At 39.1% G+C, this 18,614-nt stretch overlaps 2 protein-coding genes across 7 annotated transcripts in view; both read left to right on the top strand.

Moving 5' to 3' along the window:
- Positions 1-221: 221 nt before the first annotated feature.
- Positions 222-10,327, top strand: gnaia (guanine nucleotide binding protein (G protein), alpha inhibiting activity polypeptide a). The gene is made up of 9 exons (XM_056739618.1): positions 222-682; positions 6,833-6,875; positions 7,111-7,252; positions 7,449-7,606; positions 8,057-8,185; positions 8,269-8,398; positions 8,776-8,929; positions 9,009-9,215; positions 9,327-10,327. The coding sequence occupies exons 1-8, from the start codon at positions 565-567 to the stop codon at positions 9,197-9,199; spliced, it is 1,065 nt and encodes a 354-aa protein (XP_056595596.1). The 5' UTR covers positions 222-564; the 3' UTR covers positions 9,200-9,215; positions 9,327-10,327.
- A 1,983-nt stretch (positions 10,328-12,310) lies between these two features.
- magi2b (membrane associated guanylate kinase, WW and PDZ domain containing 2b) overlaps positions 12,311-18,614 on the top strand; it is a 65,181-nt gene continuing 58,877 nt past the window's right edge. For 4 of the 6 annotated variants that reach the window (XM_056739843.1, XM_056739849.1, XM_056739841.1 and 1 more), the window contains exon 1: positions 12,312-12,902. In XM_056739843.1, coding sequence (XP_056595821.1) covers positions 12,605-12,902 — 298 coding nt within the window. In that variant the 5' untranslated portion in view covers positions 12,312-12,604. Of the gene's footprint in view, positions 13,308-18,614 lie in introns of all 6 variants that reach the window. The other 2 variants (XM_056739840.1, XM_056739844.1) reach the window with 2 other exon arrangements.

The following is an 18,614-nucleotide window of genomic DNA, read 5'->3' as shown; positions in this document are numbered from 1 at the left end:
TATATTTGTATTGTAATCCGTTCAAAAGAAAGTATTTAATTTATCAGGGCAGCAAAGCAGCTGAGTCGATTTGATACTCATGTTTCAGTACAGTACAAAAGAAGAACAAATATAAATAAACCAACCAAAATTATAATAAATGCGTGTTTTCAAGCTTTTAGAAATACACGCGTGCGCATGCGCGAGGGATTGTGCGCTTCCAGGCGCGCGCCCGTGGAGGGGGAGCTTTATGTAGGAAAAGAAACAGGAAACTCGATTTGCTCAACACTTCAGACGGCGTCGGGAGAAGCCAAGCGCGAGGCTGGACGTTAAACCCAAATATCACTTTATTATACTTCAAGAATGTCTGTGAAGACACACGACTGACATTCTCGTCATCTTTTATATCGTTATAATTCTCCAACTCAAGTTTTGAAAAGCTGCACGCGAGCGCGTGTGTCTGCGAGAGTTGGGCGTGAGATTTCGGGGTGACTCCCTCATCTCACTTGTGCGTGAGACTTTTTTCTCTCATTTTCGGCTCTTCCACTCTTTGTATCGTCCGAACGCTTTTTTAACGCCTGGAAGATGGGGTGCACCCTGGGCACGGGAGACAAGAGCGCCAATAGCAGGAGTAAACTGATAGACAAAAACCTCCGGGATGATGGAGAGAGGGCATCGAGAGAAGTCAAGCTGTTGCTGCTGGGTGAGTTAGCCGCTCCGCCGATGACTAGCACAACAAACTTCATTTACATGTAAATGTTTGACAGATTACTGAAGAATACTGAGTGGGAAATTTATAGTGTGTGCACAATGAATGCGAGGAGAATAAAACATTTGAATCTTTATTTAGGGACTCCTAACTCTTAAACTTGTTGTTCTTAGTTAACGTTACCTTGCTTACTTTCCCGACTAGCATAATAAGCTAAATCACTCCCTCGTTGATATTACTTAAATGATATGATACTCCGCACTTTTTTGATGCCATTTTATATTTATATGTCACCGGATATTAAGACATCCCTTGATATGTATTTATATGTGTTATTAAACATTTAAAATGTTCAAACTAATTCGCGTGTTATGCTGGCTTTGACCTCTTCGGAGTTTTGGTTTATTCGTTAAAGGGATGGTTAGAAGCTCTCGAATAATCCCACTAAAAAACACCAGATTTTAATCTAATTTAATCTTAACCGGTTTACAGAGATAGATTACTAGATCAGCGAGACGTGATCCAATTATGATAAACGAACATATGGAGGGACATACGGAGTATTTTGAGTAAGCCTGGTTGTATGGTACTAAATGGTGTTACAGGATCTTAAAATGTAGACTATATAGTTTCATTCTTGGTTTTGTGTCCATTTATATAACCTAGCAGGTTGAAGAAAACGTAATAAAACATTGACAATAGCAACCTATTTATTTTTTGCCTAAGGCCAAAGCATTTGTTCATCAATAGTCCTAAAAGACTATTGTTGGACAGTCCCTGGTCTTTCACACAGTTGCTGTGTCCGTTCTATTACTTTAAAACAGTAAAATTGTAAATTCATTGTGATTTACATGTAAGCCACTTGCTGTTCACTTTCCAATTGATGCTTTGCATGTGTTTTCACTGTACCTTCTCTGTATTTGTGTACAAAGTCCTGCACCCAAAGTAATGACGCCAGGCAATTTATTCACTTGTGGTGTGTAAAGCATTTGTTTATTATGCTTGAAACGTCATTATGGATAATGTCTGTCTGTGGCTGAAAGCACATGGAAATTTCCATTGAAAAATGCTTAAAGTGTTAGTTCACTCAAAAAGGAAATTTCTGTCATCAATAACTCACCCTCAGGATGCTTTAATCCTGTATACATTTCTTTGTTCTGTTAAACACAAAGAGAGATATTTGTAAGAATGTTCGGTTCTGTGACATCATCGTCACTATAGAAAAAAAATGTTGTATCTATTTTTTGTTCTGTTGTACACAAAGTGAGTTATTGTGAAGAATTTAGCCTAACAATTTAGGATTCTTGGGGACTTTACTACCATTTAATTTGACCTACTATGGAAGTCAATGATGTCACAGAATCGAAAATGGCCAACATTCTTCCAAATATCTTTCTCTGTGTTCATCAGAATTTATAAAGGTTTAAATCAATGACATGCGGTTGAGTAAATGATGACATAATTAACATTTTGGGGTGAACTATCACTTTAAGGCTTGGAATACATACAATGACATTCAATTTATTGGGCCCGGTTTCAGTGAAAGGGCTTAGCTTAAAACGGGACCAACCCTTTGTTAAAATATGATATTAAATTAGTTTCATGGCACGTCATTTTCAGTTAAGACTACTCAAACTTTCATTTTTAGTCTGGGACTAGCCTTAAGTCTTGTCTATGAAACCGGGCAATGGTCTGATAAACCAGAACCACATTTTTTCAGAAATAACACTGCATTGTCTTTATATACGTAAGCGAATTACTCCTTGTCATGTCTGTCTTGTGCTGGGTGAATTGTGTGAATAAGAGCTGGTTTTATGACTTGGGGAATTGGCTGTCTAATTGACCGGTTAACTGGATTGCCCCAAGTGCCGATTCATTATCCAACCTCTGTGTACCTCGCCCTCTTCCAAAGCATTGTATTCGCAGGTTTGTTTGCTTTTTGATGCGTTGAATCGTCTGCATATGTGTTCATGCTTGCTGTAAAACAAGCTGGACTTCCTATTTAGACGGGACAAATAGAGACTGCCTTGCTGCACAGTTTGACTCGTGGAGAAGTGAAAGTGCTTTCACAGTTAGTTTCTTTTCTGTAACAAATGTAAGTGAGCATGGCAAAAATGGGTTTGATCATGTGAATTTCAGGCAATGGCCGGTTGCTCAGTAACCAATGAGCCATTTCAGATTACAGGCATCATAAACATGGCTGCAGGACGCTAAACAAAACCAGGAGTCAAGTTCACAATGTGGCCACTGTACACCCTTCAATTATAATCCATAACATTTTATGGAAAAATCATTTTACGTAAGTGGGACCTGCAACCCAAGCATCTCTATTGCAGTTCATCAAAATTCATACTCATCATATATTTAAAAGAATTTATGAAAATAAAACGGGAACCTGATCAAGTTATAGGTTCCATCATGTCTTGAGCTGCGTCTGAATTCACTCAGTCGTTCACTCATTCACGGTTCTCTATATAGGCAAATTAAGCGAATGCTAAATAGTCCACTATATGTGGAAGAAGTGAATAAAAATAACTGAATAATTTTGGACAATGACGTAATATATCCTGCGTCTGACAGTACTGTCACAGACATTTGTCATAGCGCTTTTATTACACCGGCGTGGCGTTGTAGATTGTTTTGTAAATTGTTAAGTTAATTTTCACCTAATTTGTCACGTTTATTGTATAAGTTAACAATAAAGAGAAAAAAACAAATGTTTACTTCGTTCATTGACTATTATGTTTAATACAATTATTTAGTATATTTAAAACAAAAGGCTACTGTATAACATTCATTTAATCTGTTTATTCTCAAAAAGTAGAAAATAACTGTCAACAAGAACAAACACAAGTGTATAAACGTACATTCGTGGCATTAACAGTCACTATCCTCCAGCTGATTCTAATCAAGCGGTCGTCTCGTGTTGCATGATGGGAAATAGTGAGTAAGCAAGTGCACATCGGATTGTTACACTCAAAATCAGAATGCATTGTGGGTAAAAAGTAGGGAACAAATTTAAAATTCGGACAACACCACACAATGACGAACACCAGATATAGTGCACTTCATAGGAGATAGGGGCGAATTCAGACACCGCTATCCACCCGATTTTTTTAATGCGGAAGTAAACGATGTGACCTACTTGTTGAGACTTCCATTTTAGTTGCCAGCCGGTGGGAAACAATGGAAGTGGTGTCGCGGGAGCACGCTCAAAACACTATTCAAAAGCGTTCTGGTAATGCGGGTAATAACCGCAATGTATTATATGGTGGGAGGATGAAGTGGCCTGATGTATCATATGAATATATATATTTAATTATTTCGTATTTTCTCTCAGAGTTGGTGGGTCTTCGATGTGCAACTATAAAAGCACTGAGACATACCAATACAAGCACAGTGAGAAAGTCTGTTGAAATTTGTACATGACAAGCAGATGTGAATCCCAGTCAAGGTGGAGAAAACATTCCTGGATCTCTACAACTAATAACGGAAGAATGGAAACGGCTGGTTGCTCTTGTATCGCCTGTACCCACCGAGCTGCAGTATCCATCCCAGCTTTTTTTTACCACTAACTATCTGTTTTTATGTCTATTAAATAAAAATGAAAGAAAAATCATGTTGTTTTTTCTCTCCCTTGCTTACTTCAGCTCTATTTCTCAAAGTAACTTGTAAACGAAGATATCAGTACTGTTTAGTGTGTTGACAAAATGTTAAATGTGCTTTGGATAAAAGCGTCTGCCAAATTACTGAAAATGTAATGTAATGACAGGGCAAGTGCTGTAACTGTGAGTCATGCAGCTGCGATCATCTGGCAGGATGGTTGGCTAACTTTGCGTTGGCCTATTACGTTTTAAACTGCTAAATACATATAAAAATGCTGACCGCTAATTACTGCTAATATGATTATACCTCTATTTGCATACTGGTTATTTATTCAAGCTTAATATGTTTTATATAAAATCAGATTTTTGTACATTTAGTGTCAGCCTACCCATAAATGCCTGCCTTTGAACGATGTTTGTTAGCTATTGTAGTCAAGAAGGTGAGTTGTCGAGGAGAAAGTGCATCCAGTAGACTAAAATAATGAATAATTGATGGAGATCATAGGATTTAGTTCAGGTGCATGGATTACGGTCAAAACAAATGTTTTTTGTTTTTTGCGTTTGCATCAGTTATTATGGCCATCTCTTACTGCACACATTAAGCTTGTACCTTTTGGTTCCATAATAAATATGAACTAGCCAGTCAAAACAGCACACTCGTCTCAATCACCGAACGACTGCAATTAGTTATGGTGGCTCCCCGGATGTCTAAACACCAACAGCTCAAAAATGACAGCGCCCACATTTACGCCCAAAAAACATGGATGTTTGATTTGGGATTATACACAGCTGCATCGCAACATCCTGGCAACCACACGCAAACACTTTAGTATCAAAGTAGTAACTTTTCTCCACTTATATTTGGTGTTCTACTTAAGTCAACACATCATGTATGTAAAGCTTTTGTCTTAAGATAAACTGCCGGACTTAATGTACTAAAAACTGATATTTACTTCTGGTAAAACACACCGCCATTGAAAGCAGATTAATGCCGTGGCACTGGCACAAATCTCTCATCCCCGCTTGTGGGATTTTTGGGGGTCTCTGGTGTAAACTCGGTGCTCCCGTGTTTGGTCTCCTCACAGTAGAGTTTGAGTCTGTGCGAGATGCTGATGTGGCCTAATTGCTGTGTTGGTGCTGCTGTGGGATCGAGAGGAGGAGACATCCACCCGCAGGGACCTCCTCAACCACAACTGAGATGCTTAATTGAAACGTTCGCCTAGTGATCACATGAATTTGAGTCTGATGGCAAGGCGGAGCTACTTTAGTAATACAATTTTGCTGAGTGTGGATTTAAATACTGGCTTGCCTTATTTTAGAGATTCGAAAGACGTGGATGGGTCTGCAGATTTTGTTTGTCACCTGCATGAGTCTGATGTGCCTATTAAAACAAGTATCTTCTGTTTACAGACAACTGCCTGTAATCCCGTTACACCAAGATCGTGTTTAATTAATCCATTCAGATTAACACATGCTATGGTTTAGACGTTGGCGGTGAGATGATTGTTTGGTTGCATTCGGTGTTGACATACAGAATTGAGAAATGTCCAATTTCAAGTCTGTAAATCAACTGAAAAACATCAGACTAGTCCTATAATATCGCTAATGTGCATATCGCAATGGTTTGCAATAAATAAATTTATAACAAAACGAAGTTCCAAATTGATGCAGTTAGCAAAATGTCTGAAATAGGATCAATAATCCAAAATAATTTAAAACTATGTATACTGGTTGTGTAATTTTAAGTTTTAATTATATTTTCATAAAGTTTAATTGTCTAGTGGCGAGGTTGCAAATTGCAACCAATGGCTCACTCCACCCCTCCCTTTCAAAGTACTACAGTGGCTGACACAGAACTAAGATGCCGTTGTGTTTTTGCTTCTTTGCCGAAGGAGATAACGTATTCACAAAACACTTTCTGTAGAGCAGTTTGTCCGTTTAGGGCTACTGTAGAAACAACATGGTGAAGTCCATGTTAGGGGACCCGTGGTGTATGTAGATAGAAATAGCTCATTTTAAAGTAATAAAAACATAACACTTCATTATATAAGGTCTTTATACACCTTAGAAGACATACTTATGTATATTATATTGCATTTCTGTCAATAGATAAAAAATAACACATTGATTGAAACATTAAGTTGATGTTACAGACTTAAGTGTTGTCGTATCACATATTTAGAACAACTTGACATATACCACATTTTTCTTAAATTTTGCACAGCCCTACTTCAGAATAGCATGTTGTTTTAGTCACTTGGATGTTATGCAACGTGATGTAAATTTCAGTTAAAATGGTCGTATGTGTTTGGTTTGAGTGGAATGGTCTCTGTTATGGTTTCAAAATAAGTCTTTGAGAGAATTCATAGGGTGAGCTAATGTGAAAGTTAGATTTGTACCATCAAACCGAAGCGCTCCATTTGTGGAGCAGGGAAAGATCTGGAATGCTTGGGTGTGTATCCATCTGGCTAACACACACATGCTCTCTCTCTCTCTCTCTCTCTCTCTCTCTCTCTCTCTCTCTCTCTCTCTCTCTCAGGGGCTGGTGAATCTGGAAAGAGTACAATTGTTAAACAGATGAAGTAAGTCCCCCCATTATGATACGGCCTATTCATTATTTGTAAATTACATCATTGACATAAATAAAAACAATGTCATCGTTTGAAAGCAAAATAGTTGAACAGTAACTATATGAAATGTTCGTTGCTTCGTAGTTGTTACTAGGTTTTGTGTAGTAAGGCACGACTGAATTATTTACCCATTAGAATCCAAGATTAGAAATGTATTACTTTAATGACTTTAAACGTTGTATTTCAGAATCATCCATGAAGAAGGTTATTCAGAGGAGGAGTGCAAACAGTTCAGAGCGGTGGTCTACAGCAACACCATCCAGTCCATCATCGCCATTATCAGGGCCATGGGCCGTCTAAAGATCGACTTTGAAGATGGAGTACGGGCTGTAAGTGCTGCTGTTACGTACTTAAATGAGCAAGCAACAATGCATTCAATGCCTGTTATTGATATCAGATGGGAAAAAATACTTGCGAAGTAAAAATAGCTTCTAAGAAAGAAGCTGAAACATCAAAGAGAAAGCCTGTTGTGACATCATAAGGAGGAAAGTGATTTGCGATGTGTTCCATTGGCTGTTTTTTCAGGATGATGCACGGCAACTGTTTGTGCTAGCTGGCTCAGTGGACGAAGGGTTCATGACGCCAGAGCTGGCCGGGATTATGCAGAGACTGTGGAAGGATTCAGGGGTGCAAGCTTGTTTCGCTCGGTCCAGAGAGTACCAGCTGAATGACTCTGCATCATAGTGAGTTGCCACCACTCTTCCCCTTTGCCGCCCAAATTCATTCCCACATGATGACCTCAGCGCTCTCCACATAATCTTCCCCTTCCACCCATTTCCATTGTGGCCACCAACCACGTCATCAGCTCGTTCTCATTTTCTGAGCTATAATCAATGTTATTTCATCCATTATGGGTCAAGATTCAAATACGCTTTATGCAAAGTTTTTAAAAATGCAAATTGGTACAGCGTGTTCTCGAGGCATGCGGCAAAACCGTACCTTTTGCATACGACCTTGGTGAACAAGGCATATTTGTCATAAAGATTTATAGCAACTCTTATAATAAAGAGAGAATAGAAATGCATTGGAAGGCTGTTGGGGGAAAAATTCAAGTTTTTTTGTAAGTGGTCCAAAAACGTATTTAAACTGACTGATGTGATCAGGCTTAAAACGATTCTTTTCACTTTTTTCAGCTACCTGAATGACTTGGACAGAGTATCCAATCCGTCCTACATCCCTACTCAGCAAGATGTCCTGAGAACAAGAGTGAAGACTACTGGTATTGTGGAGACCCACTTCACCTTCAAAGATCTTCACTTTAAGTAAGGGCATCTTTCATTCAAACAGACTATAATTTCATGTGAATCGCAATGTGTATTCATTATCTCACCATCTCTGCTTTCAGAATGTTTGATGTGGGTGGCCAGCGATCTGAGAGGAAGAAATGGATTCACTGCTTTGAGGGTGTGACCGCCATCATCTTCTGCGTGGCTCTAAGCGACTATGATCTTGTCCTTGCTGAGGATGAAGAAATGGTGAGCACTCAATGTAGGGAATGGAATTATGGGTGAACACATTAAGTGTGGATTCAAGACATTCACAATGCCACCAATAATAATACAAAAATAAGATAGCTTTTTATAATCTATGTCGTTTGAAAAATGAAACAATTTCTTCGATAGGTATGAGTCATTGTCAAAATACTCCGAGACGCTACGGATGATCCTAGTCTCATTCCCGATCTCGCTCCCCCTCTCCTTTAATGTTGTTTTCTGCCTCTGCATCCCCACCTCAAACACTTTCCCTTCAGTATTATTGTCCCACTCATATTACCGCTCTACCTAGAAATGTCAAAGTCTTTTAATGTTCTTGTCAAGTAGTGTATTGATTTTTGTATTTCTCTGGGCAACAGAACCGAATGCATGAAGCTATGAAGCTGTTTGACAGCATCTGCAACAACAAGTGGTTCAACGACACTTCCATCATCCTGTTCCTCAACAAAAAGGATCTGTTCGAAGACAAAGTCAAGAAAAGCCCGCTTACAATATGTTTTCCAGAGTATACCGGTAAGAACGGCTTTAAATCTCTGAATGACCTAACTGATCGGCAGCACAAGTTCTGATTTTGGGAAACTCTCTTTACAAGGATCCAGCACTTATGATGAGGCAGCTGCGTACGTTCAGTGTCAGTTTGAAGACTTGAATAAGATGAAGGACACCAAGGAGATCTACGCACACTTCACCTGTGCCACCGACACCAAGAATGTGCAGTTCGTCTTTGACGCCGTCACTGATGTCATCATCAAAAACAACCTGAAGGACTGCGGGCTCTTTTAAAGGAGCCATTTTACCGGTAAGCAGGAATTTGGTCAAGGAATAGTGTGCAAAATCCCCCAAATTACAATTACAATACTCTCAATTGATTCATTATCATATTACGTTTGATCTATTTTTTCCAATACAGTACCGAGTGGCCTGACAGAAGGATGAGATGCAAGGATGGGAGGTGGAACCATGAAGATGAATGTTGAAATTACTTCACTTTTTTATTTAGCCTATGTTCTCTGAACATTTAAACATTTTTAGAGCATTAGAAAAAAAGCCTTTTGTGTAAAATATTTGTACAACTGTACTTGTTGCTGACGTTTTCATCATTTTTAGGATTTTACTTTACAGGCCCTTTCAAAGGGGTATTTTTAACTCTAAGGGTTTCGGGGAACATATTTTTATTTTACTATGAAGGTGAAGGTCAAGCGCTTTGCATTTTGTTGCTGTTAAATGTTGCTGTGCTTCAACTGAGTTAGTTGATATTTATCCATGCAGCTGTTACGAAAACCTTTTAACTTATACACTCTAGACTAAGGACACAAGATAAGACCAAACAACTGTGTTAGAACTGTGAATTTGAAGGGCAGAGCCACCTTATGAGGTCAGTCTTGTTTGGTCATGTATTTATAAAACTGATCTGAGCACAGCCATTATTGCAAGGACAGTGCGTGCCGATGTCAGATTTGCCTGTCAGTGGAATGATGGAAAAACTGTGGTGAGGCTGAAATCTGGTGACGAATTTGGTTCTCTGCACCTGCAAATCATGAACTGTTTTAGTACTCTCTGAAAGGGTGAGGAATAGATTAATTTTAATATGTCTTTTTTTATTGATCGAAGGGAACAATTGTTAAACTATTAACGGACCAAAGGTTTTTTATACCTCAGAATTACTAAAACACATTTCCATTTTTGCACTACAGTAGATCCACACATCCATGCTATAGAACAAAATCTATCTGTACCATGGTGTGAAACCTTACAGGAGTATACACTGCTTTACTGATAGTAAAATGTTTGATCAATTAAAACTACACTTTCCCAAAATGTAATTTCTCATTGAATGGAAGCAAATGTTGACGACTGTCCACTATTTTGCTAATAAAACATGCTGTTGCAATGATGGCATCCTTAAATATACTATTCATGTGTCAAGTGATTGAGCCATATGATCTGTAGATGCAATCTGTATGTCTTATTACAATTAAAACAGATGAATGAACGTATGACCTATACTGGGTTAGAAACCAGAGGTTTGCTTAGACTGTGGATGCACAGTGCACTCTTGTGGTGACAACAAGAAAAGGCATGTTTTTCTGTCTACTAGCAATAAAGTGAGCATTAGAGTATTTCAGACTTTGCAGTGATGCTTAACACTTAAAATGTATCTTATATGTCTAAACTTCCTTTATAATTTAATTGGACTGTTAGAGACGGTTTTTTGTTTCAAATTAAAACTGAAAGCTGAATAACATCATCATAATATCAGTTATGATCCACACATTTCCAGTGATTTAAAACGATGTCTAGCCAGTTTCATTTTGGGATACCACGAGATGAATGATTACTTGGCAAAACTTGCATGCAAAAAAGGTAACACAGCCTGTAAAAAATTATATATGATAAAATCAAGAAATTGTTTACTTAATATTATGTTTATATTATTGTAAAACAATAAAATATAAATATCATAAAATAAATAGTTGTTTTGTTAGTCACTTGCCAGACCGGAAGTTAACTTTGGACCAGGAGCGTCTGATAAAACCATCAGTAGTACCTGATCAAACTAACTAAACCAAAAAAAACCTTGTTTGCTCGTTTCAAGGTGCACAATTGTTATACCTTCTCACCTTTCTGCACATCTTACACTTTTTAAAGCCAGTTCTTACACTGTTCTGTAAAATTGTTACAATCACATAAAATTTGTATTTTAATGCTAAAAAATTAAAAACCAAAGAATGTTAACAGCCCCCCATTCCCTAGCATTGGTGTTGTTGTCATACAATAGAAGTGAATGGGGAACTGTACTCATATTTTCCAAATATCTTCTTTTGTGTTCTGTAGAAGAAAGCAAGTCATACAGGTTTGAAATGACAAGAGGGTGAGTAAACAATGACAGAATTTACATTTTGAAGGTGAACTGCTCCTTTAAAAATACACTAGAAACACCTGCTATTATTGTCTCACCTTTATCACCTCTCAGTTTGCATCTCATTTAAAATTTCATCTAAGACTCCCTTCCTCCTACTCCATTTTAGACTGGAAATGTATATGTAAATAGAATTGTATTGTGTTTGCCTTTATTCCTGGATTTGCATTTGGTGTCATGCGCTATAATAAACCGTAAAATGACTTTGTATTGAAAAAGCAAACACACCAAAAATGATTTCTCCCACCAATTCATCCACAATATTTTTACTGAGTCAGTATTTTAATACTGTAAGTGATTTAACTATCTTCAATGCCTTGGAGATCAAACAGATCCTAAGTAAGTGACTACAAAGCGGATCCATATTTTACTGCACCGAACATCAAATATCCCACTCAGATGACACGAAGCTGAAGCATGTAATATCACATGATCACATATCAGATCTTTTATAATATCTTATATCTATAACTGTATAGGCCTAGAGGAAAGAACCATTTAAAGGGTAGCATTCTAAGCTCCTGGTAGGTCATACAACCTAGCTCACTAGGTCCATGGGTGCCGTAAAGGGTTGGAAGGTTAGGACGATTCTAAGGGCCCAGGCTGATTTAGGGCCCAAAAGAGCAGACCCCCTTTTTATTTTTCAATTTGTAGGGGGCCCAGAAATATTGGTTTCCATAGGGCCCAGAATTTCTGGCGGCACCCCTGACTAGGTCTATGCCATTGTCTCTGTGGCAGGGTTTCTCAACCAAATTCCCACATCATAAATGAATAATTTCAAATCATGCATTTCAAAAAGCAAAAAATAAAATAATTTCTTACTGTTTGGTTATTTTCATAAGTTTCAAGTTATGACAAAGCTCTAGAATATTATAAAGCTAGAAATAATGAGTGAGGAGGCTTAAGATCACATAAACGATTGCGTCATGTCTTATTCCACACCTTTATTTATTTCTGCAAAGATAGACATTTTCGAAGCCTCTCTGAGGAATGCGCTCTAACGTTCGTGCCGTCGCGCTCACGCCTCCTCCTCCAGACATCACATCCGGGTCACTCGCCAGTCAGCGTGTGAGCGAGCGTGCTTCTCCACACAGTTGCGTACTGCTGCCGCAGCTCCCAGCGCAACTCCACCGCACGCAACATGGACACTACGAGCAGCGGCCAGCCGCGCAGGATCTGAGGGAGCACGCGTCGGGACCGGCCACGCTGGGGCAGGGATGTGGTGCCATCCGACAGACGCACGTTGGTAGGCGAGTCATCTGTCAGCGATGTCAAAGAGTCTCAAGAAGAAGAACCACTGGACGAACAAAGTCCACGAAGCGGTGCTCTCCAGAAACAAGGAGGGCGAGCTGGGGTTCGAGGTGAAAGGAGGCGCCGAGAATGGCAATTTCCCTTACTTTGGGGAGGTGAAGCAGGGCAAGGTGGCCATCCAGAGCGGCAAACTGTCCCAGGACGAGCTGCTCTTGGAGGTCAACGATACGCCGGTGGCAGGGCTCACCATCAGGGATGTGCTGGCCGTGATCAAGCACTGCAAAGACCCGTTCCGCCTGAAGTGCGTGAAGCAAGGTGAGAACAAACGCCGCGTCGCAAACATCAGCGCGAGCGACCCCTCCGCCGTCTGCGCGTGCTGTCTGCACATTGTTCCATCACGCAAATCAAACCGAATTACGCGCAAAGGTGCGTTCAGATGTGGCAGCGCACTATTGTTGCCGTTTACGCAAAGCCGACGGCGCGCGTGGCGCGTTTATTGATACGCACATCAAAAACGCGAACGTTCCACCGTCGCTATTGGCAACAGAAGTTGCGCTTTTAGCGTTTTGTCACATAGACGTGTTTATGAAATCTGAGCCTTGTTTGGATCGTAAGGCTAGCGGTGTCGTTCGCAAGGGGGCGGGGGTTTTATTCCGCCCCATGTCGGAGATATTTTGCCCCGAGGGTCCGGCATGGGCAGACAGCGCGGATGTTTGTTGGGTATGTCACTGATGTGGTTATTAGCACGGTGAAAAGAACCGCTTTTAGGTGGAAAGCACGAGATCGGACGTGCTCGTGAGAATGGGAGGAGTTACACGCATACCGTTCTCTTCACAGATGTTACAGTGATGGGATTTGAGGGCGTGAAACTGTCTTGCCATACAAAGTTCGCAAGCTTGCTTATAGTGCAGTTGTCACCGTTGTTAGAACCAGACAGACATCAGCTGTAGGCAGTGTTCGAATCGAAGGGGGTCTGGGGGGTTCCGGCACCCCCCATAAGGCATTAGGGACCCCCCTTACGAAGTAAAAAATCGACTTTGGGGGGCCCTTAGATATTTGTATTTGAGGCAAAATTGTAATGACAAATGTGATTAAATTCGTGCAATGGATGTGGTACATTTTGTGAATTATTTACAATAATTTTGTTTATGGGCTAGTTGTCATGTCTCTTTAAAGTGGAAACGCCCCGTGTCTAAAGACCACTAAGCGCAGGACAGTGAAAAAAGCCTACTCTTCTATGTAAGCCTGTTTTAAAGATAATAGTATATAGTAATGCATATTATAATCAAATATATTTTGTATTTTGTATCAATTGGACATTGCGAGACCACCAAAAAAAAGTCTTATGAGGTGGACCCCCTATAAGACTCGGTTCAATTCGAGCACTGGCTGTAGGATAGTGCTTTGAAAAACATGGCGAGTTTGAGGTCAAAGCAAAGAAATGATCTAAGCAATGACCGATCAGTACAATGACTGAGGTTCGAGTATCTTTCCCTTGCTTTTGAAGTCTATTTAGTGTGTAGTACTTGAGGATCTATAAGGGAACGTACCATCTGCATTCTCACCCTGGTGTTGTTCCAAACATGTATGACTTGCTTTCTTCCGTGGATCACAAATGAAGACGTCTCGGTCACCATTCGCTGTCATTCTGTGGAAAAACATACAATGAGTATGAATGGTGACTTAAACATTCTGCCTAACATCTCACCAAGAAGATAAAAAGTCAAGACGGGTTGCAACAACGTAGGGTCGAGTAAATAAATGTTCAGTTTTGGCTGGAAGAAGTTGATGGAGAACCTCCAATCTGGAGGACGATGAAGGAATTTGGCTTTGTTTCAATGGAGGAGAGTGTGTGTTTGTTTGTTTGTTTGGCTGTTTAGGTCTCACTTATCTGCCTTGTTGTTGGTTAGAAGCCACTTTGATGCCTGGCTTTCATAATGACCCAATTCAGTCAGTTATATAAATATCAAACTAAGTTATCAACCAGAGCGGCCTTCATATCATCACCACCACCACCACCGTGTTTAATGCATAAATCATGTCTATATCTGTCTTATTTAAGAACTAGCTGCTCGTGTTTTCATTTAATCTACTGGGTCGGGATTCTCGTAATCGTGTGTCACTTTGGTGCCGCGACCTGTTTTTAACAAGACTGCCTCCATACAGTTAGTTTTTAATATCAGCAATATGATCTCATTAGTTTGCGGTCGTGCACTGCAATATTTGGTTACATAATGTGTTGTGTTTGCACGTGTGGATTCGCAAACCGAATAACACAAACATGATAACACTGAACATTGTTTCTCTTTGATGTATCATTTATCCGTTCCAGCCATTATTGTGTCGTCATGATTGTTATTGTCCTTGGAGACGTTTGATTGGTCCTGAAATGTGTGAGGTTTTACTCTCATGTACTAATTTCTAAAATAGAAGCCATTTTCTTTTATCTGTGCCTTTTTAATATTTCATCATCTCCTTTTATCTCAAGCGCTTTCATTTTGGTCTGCATCTACATCAACATACACGACGCGGTTCAACATCATTTGATGAATTCCCATCTGCACTTGTTAAACCATATGATGCCTGAAAATTAAACGCACAAAACAATGCCCACCTGCCTCTGGTAAAGTCACCAAACCGCCATGTCTACGTTTTCATAATTCTAGAGGCATCTGCTTGTTTACATGTGTTTCTTGGTGTGCTTAAACGGCAGGCAGATGATGTTTGTTTTTGCAAAAGAAGCGAAAAATGCCAAGCAATATTCCCTAAACTACCAGTTTGATGTTTTTCAAGCGCATACGCTCCAAAAAAAATCCTTCAAAGGGATTTTCTTAGATTGCATGGTTGCGGACCTTTTCAAAATTTATGCAAGGTTTAAGCTGTATCTGCCATTTTATTGTCTGGGTAATAACGCTACATATTTATCAGATGCAGACTGTCTCTTGGCTGGTTACAAATGTTGAAACGGTTCCCGGTGAGAGCTGAGTCTGTTGCCTGCTAAACCCACATCAGCACATTAAAGACTATAACTTTTCTTATTTATGGCTCTCTATCCATTTTCTGATCCTTATTCAACTTTGTGTGCAGTTAATCACAAATAAGAAATGTGCCATAAACCCTAATAGTCGAACATTAAGTTCTGCAGTCTAACAGAGTGTCACCTAATTTCTAAAGCAGATCCATCTGACGTCCCCCCGGGCCGCTATTTGGGATTATGATGCTGTTAATGTGTTGAATTTAGGAGTGATTGTAATCAACCGGACAACCGGAAGGTGCACGTTAGAACGTTAAACTGATGTTGAGATTGCCACTCGGAAGGAACCAATCATGACGCAGAAGCTTCTTGATCCATTATTAAGTCACGACTACAACTGTGCGGGATGTCAGAGACAGCTGTCTCGAATGTTAACATGACAAACACGGGTGCTGGTGCGTGTGAAGCAAGATTCGTGGTTTTATTTAACAGTTTCTTGCTGGTTTCTGTGCTGGGTGGTTTACTTTGATAATCCGCTGGAGAAAGCGTATATGGTGTATAATGAATTCTGGAGTTCTTATCGTGTGCATAAAAATGCTTGGCCATCTGTTATGATGTGAACAGTAGTGCGGTTCATTTCGTCTCTGTGCACCGTAGGGGCCTCGGAGAGCCCGCTTTGCCGGATAGCCTTTTTAAAAGAGTGCCTGTAATTTTCTTTAATGCGGAAGCGTTCACTCGCTCTTACTCGGCTTCTTGCATTGTGTTCTTTTCTTTGATACACACATAGCCAGTGTTTTTCTGTGTCATTTTGATGCTCAGTTCTGCATTAATTCAGCTGAAAAAAGGCCAAGGACTAATGTGAGCGGACACATGTTTTTTCAACTGTAATACATTAAATCTTCTGATTTTACTTGAATTTACTGATGTTATTTTCTATGAACAGCGTAGAACATTTCTTGCTTTTTAGTTTATTTCAAGATAGTAGCTATTTTTGCCAGGTGAAATGGTTTGACGAACAGTATTTGTTGAAACTAAGAAAATGAAATTAGATTATTGTCTTCCTGCTATGATGCTTTTTTGGTGTCAAAATCGTATGTTTTTAGAACTGGGCAGACAGTGTTGCATACAAACGGTGAAACACAATTTTAGGCTTGTAGTTACTAAAGTAAAAATTATATGAAGACATTTCATAATGTTAACATTCAATCTGGGGGTGTTGCAATATTCCGGTATTGGCAATAATCATGCTATTTAATAGTGTAATACTGCATGGTAATATTGTAAATATAAAAAAAATTGCCTGGAGAAACACAATGTTTACATTTTCAATGTAACTTCATTGGCACAAAAAAGACACAAAACAAAATCACACATTTAGATTTTCCAAAAAATTCTGAAGTTATCACAATAACGATAAAATATCACGGATATCGTGCGTTCCTCTAGGCATGGTAATCCTGCAGCCAATATCTGATATCAAAAAGTCCTTATTTTATTTAGCAAACGCTTTTATCCAAATCCATTTCTAAATGAAAGAGCATGGAACATTTAGTCAGTATGCTTGCATTATATTCTCCTTTAAAATGGTTAAAATAAGGTCTGTTAATAGGGCCGTCACGATTATGGATTATGGCTGACGGTTAATTGTCTATTAAAGCGGGCGTAACACACAGGTTTCTACCAATCTCATATTAATGTTGAGTACCTAAAGAGTAGCATTGTATACTTTGTATCTTCAAAGAGTATTTAGTTTGATCACATTTATAAAAGATAGATACAGTTTTCCGATTGTTTCCGAAAACATACCGCGTGCGAGTATGGGGGGAGGGGTAGGCTGAACCAAAGCACGTGCGCAACCATTGTCAACAAAACACAAACATCAGTTTCACTCACTGCATGCGGTTCATGTCCGGCATCTTTTAGCGCCGGGACGGTTCTATATATCCGTTTCAAGAGATCTCCAAATCCAGCGTTATATCCACAGTTTATGTAACATTCTTTTCCCAAATGCAGTGAACAAACAAACACCTGAACTTCACAAACTTATGCTCTCTCTCTCTCCTGCACACAAGTGTAAGTGACGTCTGCGCACTGTTGCACGGCCGCTTTAAATAATTGCAGTTATGGCGATTCATTGTCTGTCTAAAGGGTTTGAAAATGATAACGATTAAACACAATTTATTTATTCAATGAAAAAAATATAGATACATAAAAAATGTGAAAATTCTGTTACTAGTAACATACCCTTTAGAGTGACCTTAACAGAAAAAACAGAGAGATGAGGATGATGTTGTCCTGCTGTGCAGATGCAGGAAATCTGGAATCACTTTAATAAAACTCATAAACACAAGAAAACAAAATCTGATAAAACACAAATGATGAAGAAATGTCAATCGAACGAAACAGTAAGTGCAGATCAAGGACAGTGGATGTAAAATGCTGCAGATTCCCCTTGTTTGCGGTTATCTGAAACAATTGTGATTATGTCAGCTAATTGTGCTGAGATGATTATTTAATAATTATATATAATAATCATCCAAAATAGTTATTTCAATTAATTTTTTCTTATTACACCGGGGTTGATTTTTGTGATATATAATAACAGTTTCCCTGACGTCAGCAATTTGTTTTATTTATTTTGTAACGTTTGCATCAGGGAGATTCTTTTAATCAAATAACACAAAATAAGGTCTTCTTTTCTTTATAAGAAGTATTCTCAGTCAAGTAGATGTACATAATGCACACTCATCCTGTGTGTTTAACCAGCGAATGCAAAACAATGTCCACGAGCAACTAAACATCCACAGGCCTTCAGAGTCAGCCAATAACACTGTATTAAAGCGCTTCACTGTTATACATTGTGTATGAATTGTTGCTTATGTTGCATTCTATGTTTACTACAGCCTACAGTTTCTGTTTTTTCACCGTGGAGGATATGAAGATGAGCCAAGTGTTTGTTTTTGTATTAGAAACGCATGCAGAAATTAAAGAGGTATAGGCTGCTCTTGTGGAACCGCTCGACAGCGGGATGCAAAACAAAGGCGATGCTTTAA

This window comes from Triplophysa dalaica, chromosome 24, assembly GCF_015846415.1.
Source record: "Triplophysa dalaica isolate WHDGS20190420 chromosome 24, ASM1584641v1, whole genome shotgun sequence".
NCBI lineage: Eukaryota > Metazoa > Chordata > Actinopteri > Cypriniformes > Nemacheilidae > Triplophysa > Triplophysa dalaica.
This window is presented reverse-complemented; position numbering and strand designations above follow the sequence as displayed.